General features: G+C 38.8%; 1 protein-coding gene across 1 annotated transcript in view; it reads left to right on the forward strand.

The window, feature by feature from the left end:
* The window catches only part of B9D1 (B9 domain containing 1), a 38,022-nt gene extending 26,654 nt beyond the window's left edge, over positions 1 to 11,368 (forward strand). The window contains exons 6-7 of the mRNA XM_043975078.1: positions 6,180 to 6,247; positions 11,027 to 11,368. Of these exons, the coding sequence (XP_043831013.1) occupies positions 6,180 to 6,247; positions 11,027 to 11,169 (211 nt within the window). The 3' untranslated portion in view covers positions 11,170 to 11,368. The remainder of the gene's footprint in view (positions 1 to 6,179; positions 6,248 to 11,026) is intronic.
* The last annotated feature ends 7,461 nt before the right edge of the window (positions 11,369 to 18,829 follow it).

Genomic DNA, 18,829 nt, shown 5'->3' on the forward strand with positions numbered 1-18,829 from the left:
ATTTCTATATATTATCAACAAAGTCCAGCAGCAAGAGATAGAAAGAAATCCCATTTAAAATAACTGCAGACAATGTGAAATACTTTGGAGTCTACCTGCCCAGAGAAACTCAGCAACTATATGAACATTACTATAAAACACTTTTCACAGAAATAAAGTCAGATTTAAACAACTGGAAAAACATTAAGTGCTCATGGGTAGGCTGAGCTTCTATAATTAAAATGACAATCCTACCTAAATTCTATTTATTTAGTGCCATACCAATAGAACTATCAAAAATATTTTCTAGATCTAGAAAAAAAAATAATAAAATTCATCAGGCAGAACAAAAGCTCAAGGATATCAAGGGAATCAATGGGGAAAATGTGAAAGAAAGTGGTCTAGAAGTACCAGATCTCAAACTGTATTATAAAATGGTAATTACCAAAACAATCTGGTACTGGCTAAGAAAGAGAGTGGTGGATCAGTGGAATAGAATAGGCATGAATTACACTATAGTAAATGACTACAGGAATCTATTATATAATAAACCCAAAGATTCAAGCTTTTGGAACAAAAACTCATTATTTGTACAAAAATATTTAAAGTAGCTCTTTTTGTGGTGGCTAAGAATTGGAAATAAAAAGGATGCCCAGGGGCAGCTAGGTGGTGCAGTGGATATAGCACCAGCCCTGGAGTCAGGAGGACCTGAGTTCAAATACAGCTTCAGACACTTAACACTTACTAGCTGTGTGACCCTGGGCAAGTCAATTAACCCCAATTGCCTCACCCCAAAAAAAAAAAAAAAAAAAAAAAAAGGATGCCCATCAATTGGGGAATGGTTAAGCTGTGGTACATGATTGTAATGGAATATTATTTTGCTATGACAAGCAGGATAATATCAGAAAGACCTGTAAGGACTTAAATGAAAAAATCTATAGTGAAGTGAGCAGAACCAGGAGAATGTTGTGCACAGTTACAGCAGTATTGTTTGATGAAGAACTGTGAATGACTTAACTATTCTCAGCAATACAATGATCCAAGATAGTCCCAAAGGTCTAATGATGAAGCATACTATCTACCTCCAAAGAAAGAACTGATATTGATTGGACACAGACTGAAGCATGCTATTTTTCACTTTCTTTTTTTCCTTTTTCTTCAAGTTTTTTTATATAAAAGGACTAATATGGTAATATTTTACATAATTGCACTTGTATAACCCATATCTTATTGCTTACTGCCTCAGCGAGGTATGGAAGTAGGAGGGGAGAGAGGGAAAGAGAGAGAGATTTCGCAACTCAAAACTTTAAATAAAAATGTTTATTATTTTAAAAGAAATATAATAAAAACATTAAAGATTAATTGTAAGGAGAAAAAAGAATAGGCAATCAGTGCCAGATATAGGAAGGGGGGTGTTCCTAATCAGGTCTCTTATCAATTATAGGTAGGGGGAATTTCCTTATTGGGACCACAAACTGGTGGAAGGATCTAATTAACTATCTAAGGCAGCACAAAAGAGAATGACTCAAAAAGAGTTCATCCACTCAAAAAGCTGCAAGCCTTATCCACCTGACGCAAGTTAACAGTGGAAAAGTTCAAATTGTCTATTTGACCTATATGCTTCTATGGGCATTAGGGCCACTTAGCATAAGTGACTCCTTATTAGAGTCCTATCCTTATTAATATAACTTCTTTTTATTATTATTAATATAACTTCAAACCATAACGTCAACATATATAAAGTTTACAATTATCACATCTTCCTATACTACACATGTTAGCTGGTGTTCAGTCTTTATTTGTGTATATTCTATTCTGTACTTAACACCAAAAAAAAGATACAGATTTCCATATGTAAAGTATAATAGAAAAGAATATGTGAAAGTGTGAATCTCTACTATATTCTTTTTCAAAGTACATGATAAATTCAATGTTACTTTCAGAGCTATCCTACTTGTCCGTGTTTCCTTTTGAATTTTTTAACTGCATTTTTAAAAATACTTCAATGACTAATTTTTTTCTTAACTTATTCTTTTTGGGGGCTATATCATTTCTAGTTGGTACGATATAAATTGTTTTCTTGTTTCTGTTCTCTTCACTTTGCATAAGTTCATATAGTTCTTCCCAGGTTTCTATGAAATTGTCTTTTCATCATTTCTTATGGTATGACAATATTCTATTACATTTATATTACCACAATTTGTTCAGTCATTCCTCAGTTGATGGGTACCTCCTTTGTTTCCACGTTCTATCAAACAAAGCTGGAGAAAATCATGAAACTGTCAACTGGGTCCACTACAGATTTATGTTATGTACTCTCAACTGGGCCCTCACTGCAACAAGGTAATCCTTTTATATCTCCCTAATCAATTCAGTATCCCACTTACCACAATAGTTTTTCCAAACCTTTTCATCCCTCTTTACACCTCCTCTGACTTCTCTCCCCCTTTCTCCCCACCGCCCACAAGCTGAAAGCCTTGCCTCGTATTTCACTGAAAAAAAGTGAGGTTGTTAGCTGAGATCTCACTCTTCCCTCTTCATTTTACATCATTCAGATGCCTTCCAACTGCTATCTCCTCCACTTCTGTCTCACATGAAGAGGTGACCCTTCTCCTTGCCAAGGCAAACCTCTCTACATGCACAAGTGATCCCATTCCGTTCTCTCTTCTCCATCAGATTATCTCCTGTATCATCCCTACTCCATTACTAATCTTTAGTCTCTTCCTGTCTACTGGTTGCTTCCCTCCTGCCTACAAACATGCCAGTGTCTCCCCATCCTCAAAGAACCCTCACTTGATCCATCCATCCCTGATGGTTATCATCCTATATCCCTCCTCCCTTTCTTGGCTAAACTAGTTTAAAAGGCTATGTACAATTGATATCTTCATTTCTTTCCTCTCACTCTCTTCTTAAGGTTTAGACCTCAGCTGAAACTGCTTTCTCCAGAGTTACTAACGCTCTTTTATTATGACCTCGGTCTTCATTCTTCTCGACCTCTCTGCAGCCCTTGACATTGTTCATTACCTCTTGATTATCCCTTGTAATAATGAACAAAAAAGGGTGGAAAAATTTAGCAAAACTAACTAACACATTAAAAAATCTGATGTTTTATAGGGTTCTTCACCTATAATCCCTTACTTCTTTAAAGAAGGATGCCTTACCATAGTTCTTCTTTGGAGCCAAACTTGGTGACCGTAATTCAATAGCAACCCATTTTCATTTTGTTGTTCTTTTCATTTACATCATTGTAGTCATCATATCTTATTTTTTTCCTCGTTCTGCTTTTTTCACTTTGCATTAGTTTATATGTCTTCCCGTGCTTTTCTATATTCATCATATTTATTGTTTTCTATCTCATAGTGACATTCCATTGAATTCAGATACCAGAGCTTTTTTAGCCATTCTCTCTTTGATGGACATCTAATTTGTTTCCAGTAAGTTGCTTCCACAAAAAACGTTGCCACGTATGGGACCATTGCTTTTGTCTTTGACTTCCTTTTGGTGTATATGCCTAGCAGTAGAATCTATAGAGTAAAGAGTATTGACATTTTGGTCATTCTTTTGCATAATTCCAGATCTGCTGCTGGAATGGTCGAACCAATTCACAGCCCCACCAACAATACATTAAGTGTGTTTGTCTTTCCACAACCCCTCCAACATTGACTGTTCTCATCTTTGTCATCTGATAGGTGCTATTATTGTGCCAGTTTTACAGATGAGGAAACTGAGGCCCAGGGAGATTAAGTGACTTGCCCTAGGTCACACAGTTATTTGTCTGAGACAGGATTTCAACCACAGTCTTCCTGATTCCAAGTCCAGAGCTTTATCCACCATACCAGGTCACCTTTATGTAGAAGGTAATCACAGAATTAATTTTACCAAACTACCGAGTTGTCTTTGACTCTTTCGCTCCTTTACCGCCCCACTGCTGATTTAGTTACCAAAGCCTATCAGTTCTGCATCTGTAGTATCTCTCATTTGTCCCTTCCTTTCATTTCCACTACAACCATTGCAATAGCTGCCTAACTGCTGTTGCTTTCTCTCGTCTCTCCTGTATTCAGTATCTTCTCTAAATGCTACCAGACTAATTTTCCTTATGTACTCTTCTGATTACATCATCTTTCCTCCAAAACAAAACAAACCTGAAGTTGTTCCCCATTGCCTTCAGAATAAAATCCCAGACTTTGCTTTATCTAGCATTTTAAGCTCTCTGTAGCCCCAGTCTGCCTTTCCAGACTTACCTATCACTACTCCTCTGTATGTATCCCAAACTCTAACTAAATCGCAATATTCTTTGTCCCTAAGCATTGTTCATGATAGGCAGGATTCTCTGCTGCTAATGCCCTTTTCACTCGGCTCCCAGTATCTACTGAATTCCTCTTTCAAAGTCCATTTCAGATGCCACAACCTCCATGAAGTCTTCTCTTATCTCTGTCTTCTACACAGTTCCCCCTTCCTCATTTTCTTATACTTCCCTTATGACTCTTAAAAAAATTTCCTACCTTGAATTGAAATTATTTTTGTACTTGTTTGTTTCTTTCACTAGATTTTAAGCTCCTTGTAAGGAATGTATCTTCTTCAGCTTTGTACCTTCCTTAACATGTAATACTATTCTTTTCACATAATAGATGCTCAATGAATGTTTTTTTATTGTTGTTGGTTTTTGTTTTGGGGGGTCAAGGCAATGAGAGTTAAGTGACTTGCCCAGGGTCATACAGCTAGTAAGTGTTAAGTGTCTGAGGCCGGATTTGAATGCAAATCCTCCTGAATCCAGGCCAGTGCTTTATCCGCTGTGCCACCTAGCTGCCCCTCAATGAATGTTTATTGAATTTGAATGATGCTTTTTATACTGTTATAGTGGATAATCTTACACAGTTGCATTGAATTGGCAAAAAGTGTTTTGTTTTCTTCTCCAGGTTTGCCTCCTCCTAATAGTGCATTTCCCTTTGTCATTGTAGGAATAGCATTGGCCTGTTTTGGTATTTGAAAATCCTTTGGAGTTATCCTTGAATATTCATACTAAAGGGAGTCAGAAGTATGGTTTATCTAAAATTCTATGTAATTAAAATAATCAGGTATATTTGGAGTTTGAAATGTATATGTAAATTTAGTTGTATCTGATGTTTTAGGAATTCACTTCAAACAAAACACTGAAGTCATAGTTAATACTTCATTCAGGAGGGCCAGGGCCTTCCAGTGGCACTGGAGGGGTGTAAAGCTATTCATAGATGAGTGTCCACAAACCACTTAATGTGCTGAAACTTAAAGTTTGATTTAAATTTAAATCAAGATTTACTCTGGAGCAATTATCACCTTTTAGATAATCCAGAGAGTTGGATTCTTGTACATTTTCTCTTCTAGAACTCTGCAACCTTGAGCTGGTGTATAAGAAAGAGAAGCCATCACAGAGAAACTATTTTGCCTCAAAGGAGGTGTCCTTGGAATTTGGAAATTCTTGTTGAAACTCATACCACTAAAACCCTCTTCCTTTCCTCCTACTTTGATTCTCCAATTTCCTGAATTTCCTTTAGAGATCAGGCTAAGGCCTCCCAAAATTGTCATCTGGTCTAGTAAATACTCTCAAAGAATTATTGAACTTTGCTTTGCTTTAAAACACACACACACACACACACACCCCTACCCCTTCACAACTGAAAGGCAACTCATTTGGAAAAACAAATCTTTAGATGATTACAGAGGAAGATTTATAAATGTAAATGTGTTATTCCAAAAGAGACTTTAAAGGGTTGGCAGGAAGAATACTTATGTTATATGTCAGGCTCAGTCCTGGAACTGTGATTTCATTGGCAGAGGGAACTCCAGACTACTTCCTCCACTTGGGCAGGCTGGTGCCTTCTCTGTGTTATAGAGCCTTCAAGAGCCACCTGGAACACAGAGAGGTTATGTGACTTGCTCTGTGTCACATAGCCAGATGGATCAGAGGCAGGACTTGAATCTTAATCGTCCTGGCCCCAAGACTGGCTCTCTGTTAGCCATTACATGCTGCCTCTCATTTGACTCATACCAGTTTTAATTTTCCTCTGGATACTTTTGAAGAAGACAGTTTTTTGTTTGTTTGTTTTAAATCAGGAAGAACATAGCAAATTGATTATGATAAAATTTCATTACTTCAGAATGTAAGGCTTAAGTATGTGTATTTAATGAGTCATTTTACTTCTTTTATTCCTTTGTTTTCCTAGCTGGTTCATGGGACGAAGGCCTGAATACACAGACCCCAAGATAGTAGCTCAGGGAGAAGGAAGAGAAGGTAAAATTTAGTCTCTGTGACAAGCAAAATTAGCAAGTTTACTTACACTAAACTCAGATTTCATTCCACATGTACACAGTGAGTATTTAATGAATGAATTTGAGTATATAAATACAATATATCCTAATGGGTAACTAAAAGATGCTATAGAAATATCATTAATTATGAGCATACCAGTGATTATTTGTTGTCTGAGAACCAGTTGGCTAAGTGAAGAGTCATCACCAAAAAAACTGAAACTTTGGTCACCATAACTCACAGAACATAGAAAGATTATGATCTATGTCAGTGAATTTAGTACCTACCCAGACAAAATCACAGATCATTCAAATAAAGCATCAAAAAAAGAAGTATGCCCAGTGACAGGTCTCCAAAGAGATCTGAATGAAAAATCATCCAGGAAAATGAGCATAGTTTGGACAAAAGATGTTTTTGGCATTAGACGTAGACTGAACTTTGAGAAGGCAGTGAATGAATAAGTAAGTCTAATATCCAAGAGATGTATTTAGGCCTTTCATGTCTTAAGAATCTGACATGGGGCAGCTAGGTGATGCAGTGGATAAAGCACCAGCCCTGGATTCAGGAGGAGCTGAGTTCAAAGCCAGCCTCAGACACTTGATACTTAACTAGCTGAGTGACCCTGAGCAAGTCACTTAACCCTCATTACCCTGCCCCCCCCCCCAATAATCTGATGCAAGGGTTATATTTTTTCACATTTCTTGGTTTATAGTTTTCTACCTAGGAAACCTGGGGAAATGTATGCAAGTTCTTCTTAGTCTAGGAAGACAGACTCTATGCTTGCAAGCCTATAATTTGTATTATTACAGAGGTTTTTTTTAGAGAAAGAGAATAAAGCTCAGATCCTTGAATTAGCCCCAGAAACGTATGTAGATCGGAATCATGGTCCTAAGTAAGAAGGTAGATTTTGAGATTAGAAGGGACCTTAAAGATCATGTAGTCCAGTTCCATTTTGTAGATGAAGAAACCAAGTTCAAGGATGATGATAGAAGTAAAACCAGGGTTTGAACCCAGATCATCTGATTAAAAATCCTCATGGGGATGATGGTATAGGGGATAGCTGTTCTTTCCCCTTCAGCTTCCTGCCTTTCTTCATAGATTGTCTCAGACAAGACAAAAACAAATCTCTTAAGTTTCTCCAGACTTCAGATATCATATGACTTGTATAAGATTAAAGCAATGCCCTCTTCCTTTTTTCTGGTGCCACCAATCCCCTCTCTTCAGCATTTTTCCCCATTGTTTGTCACTTAGTAGCCTGACCTATTACCATAAATGCTTTCAGGTGGACACCCATTTGTTTTTCCCAATACCAAATGATAAGGAAAATGAAAAACTGTCCAACCATTTGAAAATGGTTTCAAAGTAGCAATTAACTTTTAAAATGAGTAATCATTGATTCAATCAGAGTATCACTTCCTTTTTCATTTTGCTGTCTGTTTTGAAGTCTTATTGGAGGAAGATGCTCTATTACTATAAACAGCAAGCAGGTTTTATAATTCATTCATTATAATAAGCTAAATGCCTACTGTAGATATAACATTGTTTTTCCTTACTGTAATTTAAGTGTATATGAATGACCTAAATTTCCTTAGAAACTGTTTTTATTAATTATGGTTAGGCAGTAAAATGTTTTATCTGCAGAACAAAGTAAATATTTTAAATGGAATTGTTTGTTAGAGTTATACCTGACATCGCAAACAGTGTTTGGGGGCTTTGGTTTAAGTCTCATGGGGAAGTATATAAATTTCCTGCTGAACAACAAGAATCAATTTGACATCTTGCAAAATAACTTATAGCCCCAAAACAAAGTATACAACAAGCCAGGATATTAAATTTTGCTGTTATGAAACTTATAAATCAGGGACTAAATTGACCATACAGGAAGTTAACTTGATAGAATTTAAAAACTGCCCTAAAACATTACTCTTCCTTTAGGAGTCTCTATATTTCAAGTGTTACCTGCCTCTTAGAGGCAACTAGTTGACAGTGGATAGAGTACCAGGCCTGGAATTAGCAAGACCTGAGCTCAAATAGGACCTCAGGCACTTACTAGTCCTATGATCCCGTCGAGTCTGTTTACCTTATTTTCCTTAGCTATAAAATAATAGCACCTACCCCCAAGCTTATTGTGAGGATCACATGAGATAATATTTTTAAAGTGTTAAGCACAGTGCTGGGCACACAGAAGGTGTTTAATAAATACTTGTTTCCTTCCTCTCTTCTTTCTTCTACGTTGGCATCTGCCATAAACCAGACAAAGAAAAGACTCTTCAGCAGCAACTGATCAAAAGCCACCTCTTTTTTACAAAGATAGAAGGAAAGTTCCAGAAGGGTTACTTAGAATATCAAAATAACTTTTTTTTGGGGGGGGGGGGGCAGGGCAATGAGGGTTAAGTGACTTGCCCAGGGTCACACAGCTAGTAAGTGTCAAGTGATTGAGGCGGGATTTGAACTCAGGTCCTCCTGAATCCAGGGCCAGTGCTTTATCCACTGTGCCACCTAGCTGCCCCCAAAATAACTTTTTAAAAATGTTTTTCAGATCAGTGGACATTTGTCTTCCTATTTTATAAACAGAGAGGATATATAGGCAGGGAAGGGTGAAGAGGCTCCTCTATGTGCTGGATAGCCTCTACAATATGAATAATTGAATTGGTTAAGAAAAAAAAAACCCAACTCAATAATACCACCAGGAATCATTAAACCAATTTGAATTAAGGGGGAGGAAAGTTAGAATCATCATTTGAATAATTTCCTTTAGGGAAGATCTGGTCAGCAAATATCCCTGAAGAGGCAAAACTCAGAGGAAGAACACTATACTTCCTTTCCTTCTCCCTCCCTAGAAATGTGTTTCCAGCTCATTCTTCCTCTGAATTCCTCCTTGAAAGTCCTTCTGTACTTTAATAAAACTCATACTTTGCAGGCCTGGGGAGAGACCTGGAAACTAATGGCCTTTTCGGCATAATTTTCTAATTATATTCCCCTGTCCCTTTTAAGTGCTTAAGGACAGTAAATGGAAACAATTAAAAAAATACAGTTCTTTTATGAGAAGGCACACTAAGTACATTATTTAGTAGGGAGCCAATAGAAGATAGTCTGACGTTAGTTTGAGGGTCTGACATTAGTGCTGGGAAGGAAGGAGCTTTATTTTTTTTCCCTTTTCCCATCCTCTATTGAAAATTAACACTGTTGGTAAGATGCTTTGGGGTCCACCATTTGTTGGATGATTGTTGTAAACTTTTTTGTTTAGTGAAATGCTTTGCTGTTGGATGAATAAATTCCACATTCCATAAGGTTTCTGGAAGACCAAAAAGGCACAGTAGGAGCTGTCACGAACCCAGTAGCATTTTTTAGCAGAGTAATAAGGCCAAATCTAAGGACTGGGCAGGACCCAGACAGACCATAGGCTGGGTAACTGTTCAGGACTGCCTCCACATAACATGCTGGCCATACCACAGATTTTGAAGAGAGGTCTAAACTGGAGAGGCCTGTGGTCTTCATATTACTGAGTCAGGGTAAGAGCATAGATCCCAGGGCAGAGATGGCAACTGTACCTGGTCCAAATGAAAGGATACTGTGAAAAGGAATTTGCAATATTAGTCAGGAAAATAGAAATCAACTTCTGCTTATCCCTAATAAATGAAGTAGAGAAATAATTTAACTCTGGTTCTCATCCCAAACAAAGCTTCAAGGGACACACTCACTTTATAAAATGGTCTTCAAGGAATCATTATTTATATCATTCATTTATTTCATTTAGCGACTCAGTAATTTTTTTTTCTTTTCTTTCTTTCTTTCTTTTTTTTTTTTTTTGGTGAGGCAATTGGGGTTAAGTGACTTGCCCAAGGTCACACAGCTAATAAGTGTTAAGTGTCTGAGGCTGGATTTGAACTCAGGTACTCCTGAATCCAGGGCCGGTTCTCTATACACTGTGCCATCTAACTGCCCCCATGACTCAGTAACTTTTCTATTGAGTGTCTGCTAATCCAAGCTCTGAATAAGACAGGATTCCTGTCCTCAAAGGAGTCACTCTTTTTGAAGCCAGAGAACAGTAGAAAATTTCCTTTGTGGTTCATTACTTTTTTTTTTTTTTTTTTGCGGGGCAGTGAGGGTTAAGTGACTTGCCCAGAGTCACACAGCTAGTAAGTGTTAAGTGTCAAGTGTCTGAGGCATTATTTGAACTCAGGTCCTCCTGAATCCAGGGCTGATGCTTTATCCACTGTGCCACCTAGCTGCCCCAATTCATTACATTCTTTTTGTTGTTGTTTTTTTGATGGAGCAGTGAGGGTTAAGTGACTTGCCCAGGGCCACACAGCTAGTAAGTGTCAAGTGTCTGAGGCCAGATTTGAACTCAGGTCTTCCTGAATCCAGGGCCTGTGCTTTATTCACTGCTCCACCTAGCTGCCCCTGTCTACATTTTTGTTAAGGATTGTGGGATTTGAATCTTGTTTGTGAACCAGTATTTTTCATCGAATCACATTTCCTTCTCTGGGTCAAATGGGTGTTATTGGCATTGCCTGATTTCTCGCCTCTTGAGCTATGAAAGTGCTGTGTTCTGCTCATGGCTTAAAGAGACCTATAAACATGAATCCAGCTGGCAGATCCAAAAATGTGAAAAGAGTCTTCAGGCAGTATTTGTGACTTAAGCACAGTGAATAAAAGATCTTCTGGGCTTCTAAAAACTACAGGATTGGAGAACATATGGGGGATCTGAAAGTTTCCATTTCCCTGTAGACTAATGCTGCGGTTTCCTTCCACTTATAGTTACAAGGGTTCGCTCCCAGGGCTTCGTTACCCTTTCCTTGAATGTGGTAACAAAGGACTTGAAGAAACTAGGCTATCATACCAGCTCTTTGGACTTGCAGGCCTCTTCGGTGATAGACCTGTCTGAAGGTGTTCTGAAGTAATTATGAAATATTATCCATATCCTTTCAGTGAAACAGCATTTATCTTTCAATCTGTTATAGCCAGCCTCTTTTAAATCCAAACTGCTGATGTGTGCTAAATTGCCTATTGTTACACTTGTTGACTTAAGCATCGCTATATCTATGTAGCCAAACATTTTTTATATAATAAACGAAAATATTGTTGGAGAGCTAAGTATTTTGATGGCTGTTCTTCTCAATGATGCACATTCACTGCCTTGAAACTTTGGTACAAGCTTAAAACAACTTCCCTTTATTGTAACAGTGGCAGTTAGGACTATAACCTCATTTTACAAATTTTCAGACTGTTTTGTGCAAGGTTAGTTTATTTTTTGGTAGAAAATGGAACAAGTACTAGACAAGACTAGTACAAGAACAAGAGACTTGTATTCTAGTCCCATTTGTTATTTTAACTATGTGATCTCAGGCAATTACTAAGATCCCTTTCATTCATTAAGTTGCTTCTGAATGAAAAAATACTATCTGGACACTGAGGAGATAACCAAGATTAAATAAATAATCCCCAGCTTCATGTAGTATGGTCTAGTAGGGAAATATGATACATTGAGAAATAATTATCACATTACTACAAAGGAACTTATGATAAATATATAAAAGAAAGTCCACAAAAGTCCTACTCCGATGCTTTCTTATAGTGTGCAGGTGACCTTGGTTTTCAAAGGCTTGCCTGTAGAGCACAAGCTCTAATGGAGTTTACCATACAAGAAAAACTTTGCATACAATCTCAGCAACCAGCTGTATTTGCTTTCTGGGGATTAGTCTAAGTACTAAGTGTCTCCTTGCTAGTTGGTTGGCCACTGTGTGATAAAACATGTCTTAAGATCGGAAACTAAAAAGGACAAGGTTCATAGACTACACTGAAATCTCATTCCTGCATATTAATAACTTTTTTAATAAGACAGTTGGGATGTACCAGACGTGGTAAATAACATCACAAAAAATTACATCAACTGTATCTTGGCAATTGGTTGGAAACAACTGTTTATTGATAGATTTGAGAGTTATTTCTGAATTGTCAAACCATCCACTAATAAGACCAGAGTTTAAAATCAACCCCCAAACCACTCACTGTTCACACAGGAAAAACCAGGTGCATGAAGAGTAACTATTATCCAGACTATGATATGTAGTTGGATGGATAGCTCATAGAGTTAGTCTATCAATACATACATATTGAGCAGACAATGCAAATGGAAAATGAACTAGACCCATAACTTAATAGGAAGAAGAGGTTCATATTTAGGAAACTGCATAATGCTTTCAGTGACCTTAGCATTCTCCCTGAAATAAAAACACATCAAAACATACAGTATTTTACTAGCTGTGTGACCCTGGGCAAGTCACTTAATCTTCATTGCCCCACCCCTCCCCCAAAATAGTCTATTCTGGTGATTCTTTGAAGAATCAAAATTACAAAATTGACCCAAAGAGCAATGAAGAAGTGTGTGGTGATGTAGTACAGTATCAATTTTTTTTTGTACAGTATCAATTTTAAATGATATGCAAAATGCTGCATATAAGATAAAGATGTGTGACCACAATATGGTCGAACCTTGTAGTGAGAGTGAAGGATACCAGATGGCTACCTCACTGGCTGTACTGGTATTTATGGGATATATGGGTGTTTAAGGGGGACCAGCACCTCTGATTTGAGGGCTTGCCAAGCCCTTTCCAGGGCTGCTTATCTACCTTTGGTATCCACCTTTCACCCAACTCTCACCTGTGGCTCCTAGATACTGTAGTATGCACTAGGGATACACCGTGGTAAAACTGTCTTGGCAGACAGGCTAAACCAAGGTTGAAGGTAACCAACAGGCCTCAAAACCATCAGTGAGTTAGAGAGATCTACCCCAAGCATGTGAAGACTTCCCCCAGCGACATGGGTAGGTGAGAACAGTTTGTTCTGGTGGCCTTGAAGGAACCTGAAGCAGGCTCAGTGGAGCATTTCAAGCTTGGCCAAACACCAAGGGCATCCCAGGCCATTGCCAGTTGTCCTGACTCCCGTCTTGCCACTGAAGCTTGATGACTCTGATGATTTGGTGTAACTCAGTTCAAACCCAAACCAAGACCTCACCCTGTGACGTCATTGGCCCTCTGAAAATGAAGGACAAATAACACTAACCACATTGGTATTTATATAATTGTATGGGTTGCAGAGGGAGGTCCCCAGCACATTGGATAAACCCCTTTTGGAGGATTTTCAAGAGGACATGGACAAGAATGGCAGAGGATAAGAAGGCATGGATAGATTGTGATCCTCACTGTTGGAGAAATGATTCCAGGTGTGAGGAGACAAAGACTCCAGACACACTGAAGCATGAGAGGCCCAAAGGGCTGTGATAGACTGTGTAAGGGCAGAGAATTCGCATCTTACCAATGTTCATATCCAACCCTCTCATTTTACAGATGTGGAAATTGAGTCTCATAAAGATAAGTTGCTCAAGGTCATTGTAGGTGACCCAATGCCTCTCACCTACAGTTCTGTAGAAAAGAGCTGTGTGAGTATGGGTGGGACACCACCTACCAGGGCACAGGAGCACAGACATGGTGCAAACTGTAACTGAACACAGTAGGTGCTTGTCCTTGTCTGATGCCCTTGCCCATTGATCACTAATGACAACTTTTGTCTGCTTCTGCCTTCAACTTAACACATCATTGAGCAGGGTGAGTAAACTTAGCAGCCAGACCCAGGGAGGAGCAATACCAACATTCTTGGTCCTGGAAGTCTTTTTCACCAGTCCTTTTTTTTTTTTTTGTCACCTTCCTGTCACAGTTATGTCTTGACACTTCCTGTAAGCATCTCTTCTCTTGCTCTCTTCATAGTATGGAAGAGGGGAAGCTTTAGGTTGAGAGTCATAAAATGTATGTAAAATTTTTTCCCAACTTTAAAGTCTTTACAGAAGCAATAATGGCTTTTTGCATTTTCACTTTAACAAAGACACAAGGTTTCAATACCAAAGAAATTTCAATCATGGAAGAGATGGTTAGAGAATTCTGGGATATTTTTGCAGAGGTTGGGGCTTTCTGATGAACTGTTGCCCAGGCATTGTACCTCAAAAGAGAGAGAATGAGGATTGGAGAGAGAGAGCCCTGCATACTCTAATACACAATCACAAGGATCTGCCCTTTTCACTGGCAGGAGTCCTTGGCTTTCACCTCCCCCCATTTGGGGTTGGGACAAGAATCCCAAAATTTCTGCCTCCCAAGCAGGGGTTCTTGAATTTTCCAGACATTCTGATAAGCAGAAGGTGATGTATTTAGGGGCCAGAAGACTCTAGATTTAAACAAGATAGATGTTTGCCTTAGTGGCTTTTTTCATACATGGGAAAATTATTTCTTCAAAAGATAGACTAGGCTGAAAACAGAAACTAGTTCAGTATATTTAAGAGAATTCCTTGGAGGACATAACCTTATTAATAAGTAAGTGGGGAAAGCTGGGCCTGTTTGGCGACATTCATAGTTTTTTATTTAACACTGTTACTCGGAGGATTTCCTTAGCAGGCCTCCATTCACAGAATCACAGAATTGGGAAGGCCCTCGGAGGCCACTGGGTCTAACCTGTTTCTGAATAGGAAAGCAGCACCTCCAACAAGTGGTAATCCTAGCTTTGCTTGAAGATGTCTTTTTAAAATATTCATATATATATATATTTTTTTAATTTATTTATTTTTGAATAAAAGTATTTTATTACTTTCCAGTTACATGTAGAGATAGTTTTCAACATTTGGGTTTGTTTGTTTGTTTGTTTGTTTGTTTTTTTAGTGAGGCAATTGGGGTCAAGTGACTTGCCCAGGGTCACACAGCTAGTAAGTGTTAAGTGTCTCAGGCCAGATTTGAACTCAGGTACTCCTGACTCCAGGGCCAGTGCTCTATCCACTGCGCCACCTAGCTGCCCCTAACATTTGTTTTTATAAGATTTCCAATTTCCAATTTTTCTCCCTCCCCCAGACAGCAGGTAATCTGATATAGGTTATATATATATAATAACATCAAACATATTTGTGTATTAGTCATAAAGAGAAGAACCAGAGCAAAAAGGAAAAAACCTCAAAAAAAGAAAAACAACAGCACCAAAACCAAAAGAAATAGTATGGTTCAATCAGCATCCATACTCCAGAGTTCTTTTTTTTTTCCTTCTGGATTTGGAGATCCTTTTCCATCATGAGTCCTTTAGAACTTTCTTGTAGCATTGTATTGGTGAGAAGAATCTAGTCTATCACAGTTGATCAACACATAATATTGATGCTACTGTGTACAATGTTCTTCTGGTTCTGCTCATCTCACTCATCAGTTCATGCAAGTTCTTCCAGGTTTCTCTGAACTCCTCCTGCTCATCGTTTCTTACAGCACAAGAGAATTCCATTACATTCATATACCACAGTGAAGATGTAGTAGTGAAGGAAGACCCATGACTTCCCAAGACAGATTATTCCACTTTTGAGTATCTGAGAGGAAATTTTTCTTTACATCTAGCCTAAATATTCCTCTTTACAATTTCTATCTGTTACTCTTAATTCTCCCTGCTTTCTATCAAGTCTTCTCCAGGCCATATATCTCAGTTCCTCAAGTTCTGCAAGCATACTAGTGGGTCTCTTCTCGACACAAGATTGTCAAAGTCCTTCCTAAAATGGTCTTACCAGGGCAGAGTACAGCATTTGTATCACTTCCTCGTTTTAAATACACTGCTTCAATCAATGCAACTCAGGATAACATTAGTTCTTTTGGTTGCCTTTTGGCTTGCTACTAACTGATAATTGAACCTGCAAATTCACTAAAATACACATAGGGACTGTTGTCTAGCCATGTTCTTTGCATCCTATACTTAGGCAATTGATTTTTTGAACCCAAGTTTAAGACTTTATTCTTATAAAGGTCCTTATTAGATTCGATACACATTTTAGTCTTTTGAGATATTTTTGAATCCTTACTCTGTTGTCCATGTTAATTGGAATCATCGGTGGATTTCATGATTATCCCATCTATTCCTTAGTCTAAGTCATTGATAAAAATGTTGAATAGCACAGAGCCAAGGAGAGACCTGGAGCATCCTTCTAGAATTGTCCCTTCAAACTGACATTGGTCCATTAATTACTGTTCTCTGGGGGTCAAATGAAATAAGGGGTATAAAGTTGTAAAGTGCTATAGAAGTATCAGATATAATTATTACCATTTGGATCTAGTCACTCTACCAATTCTGAATCTATCCCATTTATTGTTATTAGCCCATCTTTCTCCATACTATCTTTTTTTTTGCGGGGCAATGGGGGTTAAGTGACTTGCCCAGGGTTACACAGCTAGTAAATGTCAAGTGTCTGAGGCCAGATTTGAACTCAGGTACTCCTGAATCCAGGGCCAGTGCTTTATCCACTGCACCACCTAGCCACCCCCTCTCCATACTATCTTCAAAAAGAACATAATAGACTTTGTTAAATATCTTGCTTAAATCTTAGTATACTAGGGGCAGCTAGATGGCGCAGTGGTTAAAGCGCTGGCCCTGGATTCAGGAGTACCTGAGTTCAAATCCAGCCTCAGACACTTAACACTTACTAGCTGTGTGACCCTGGGCAAGTCACTTAACCCCCATTGCCCCGCAAAAAAAAAAAAAAAAAAATCTTAGTATACTATATGGCACACAACAGATACACATATCAATTTAGTTCCTGTCAAATAAGGAAATGAAGGTAACCTGGCATGATTTAGTCTTGTTGAACCCCTGCTAACTCTTATTGATCAGTGCTTCTAAATGCTCTAGAACTTTAGGAATTTAAATCAAGCACATTAGCCCATAGTTTGTAGATTCCACCTTCTTCTCTTTCTTTGAACATCAGGACAATTGCCAGTCTCCAGCAGTACCTCTTCAGTTATTTTCAGAAGTCACCATCAGTGGCTGAGTAGACACTTTCACAAGGCCCTTCAGGATCCTAGAATGTAGTTCACTTGGGCCCTTTGTCTTGAACTAATTGAATCAAAGGACAGCCCACATAACTCTTAACTCCTCCTTGTGAGTTATTTTTGGTTCTAATTCCCTATGAGCAATTGTTGTTCTATCCCAGTTCAAAGACTACTCTTCTTGGGGTCAGTGAGGTGGCTCAGTGGATAAAGCACCCACTCGGATTCAGGAGGACCTGAGTTCAAATCTGCCCTCAGACACTTGACACTAGCTGTGTGACCCTGGGTAAGTCACTTAACCCTCGTTGCCCAACAAAACAAAGACTATTCTCTTCTGTAGAGAAAAGTGAAATATAATTGTTGAGAAGTTTTTCTTTCTCTGTTGTCTGTTATTAACTCATCTGTCCCAAGCAACAGTCCTGTCCTCTCTTTGATGAATTAATGAGAAAGCTTTTATTATTTGCTAATGCTAACTATGTGGCAAACATCGTGCTAAAGCTAGAGACCCAAATACAGATGTGAAGCAGTAACTTCCCTCAAGCAGCTTATGTTCTAGCCAGGGGAGACAACACATCCAGAGGAGTAGGAGGCAATTTAGTCTGGGCAGGAACAATGATGTCAAATGGAACAGCTGGCTAGTCCATTGTGCTCTTCCAGAGGTGATGGTGGTGATGGTAGTGTATTCATTACAATTCTCAGAGCAAAAGAAACCTCTAGCAGTCGGGGAAGATGGACAGGCAGGGCAGAGACGAGGATGCCTGGGACCAGGGAATGTCAAGCTGGGTAGCATGGCTGCTGCTGGGCATAGTTTCTGTTTGTCTGGTTTGGAGGGTGGAGCAGTAGTAGCAGTGGCAGGGCAGTAAATTGCCAGGAACAAAATGAGGGTGATTGGTCCCAGGGAATGCGGAGCTGAGACACCAAAGTCCCTCTTTTCCCTTTCCCCCACATTTGTCCAAAACTGTCTCTGCCAAGCACAGCTCATTAGCTGCTACTGATGCTGTTCTTTTTTCTTACTGATGCTTTTCATTACCGTTCATTTCCAAATATAACTCTCCCTGACCCAGCCAGCCTTCCATTAACAACAAAGATTGAAGGAGGAAAAACAAAACAAAACCCATTGACCCCATCTGACCACGTGCAACATTCCACTCCTGTAAGCCCCACCTCTTCAGTGAAGGGAGGTACATTTTCCCAACTCTCCTCTGGGGCCAGTTCAGTCATTATAATTATTACTGCTGGGTTTCATTTTATCATCCTTTCCTTTTACACTATGCTGGTTAGTTGTTTGTATACTGTTTTCCAGGATCTGCTGACTTCTTCACTCCTTTATAATATTCTTATAGGACAGTGTTACTCTTGTATTCCTCTTCAGTTCCTACTCCTGATCTGTCTCCTCTACATGTCTTTTAAAAATCACAGTGAAGGGGGCAGCTAGGTGGTGCAGTGGATAAAGCAGTGGCCCTGGATTCAGGAGGACCTGAGTTCAAATGCGGCCTCAGACACTTGGCACTTACTACCTGTGTGACCCTGGGCAAGTCACTTAACCCTCATTGCCCCGCAAAAATAATAATAATAACAATAATAAAAATCAGTGAGATGATGAATTCCTTGTGCTTCCACGCTGATCTTTTTAGACAGTTCTCCCTTTTGTTTTTCATTTTTTTAGGATATGTTTTGTTTTGACACAAGCCCTTTCCAACAAGCAGCCCTCCGCTATGGTACTCTCCCATAA

Source organism: Dromiciops gliroides, chromosome 1 (genome assembly GCF_019393635.1).
Source record: "Dromiciops gliroides isolate mDroGli1 chromosome 1, mDroGli1.pri, whole genome shotgun sequence".
Taxonomy (NCBI): domain Eukaryota; kingdom Metazoa; phylum Chordata; class Mammalia; order Microbiotheria; family Microbiotheriidae; genus Dromiciops; species Dromiciops gliroides.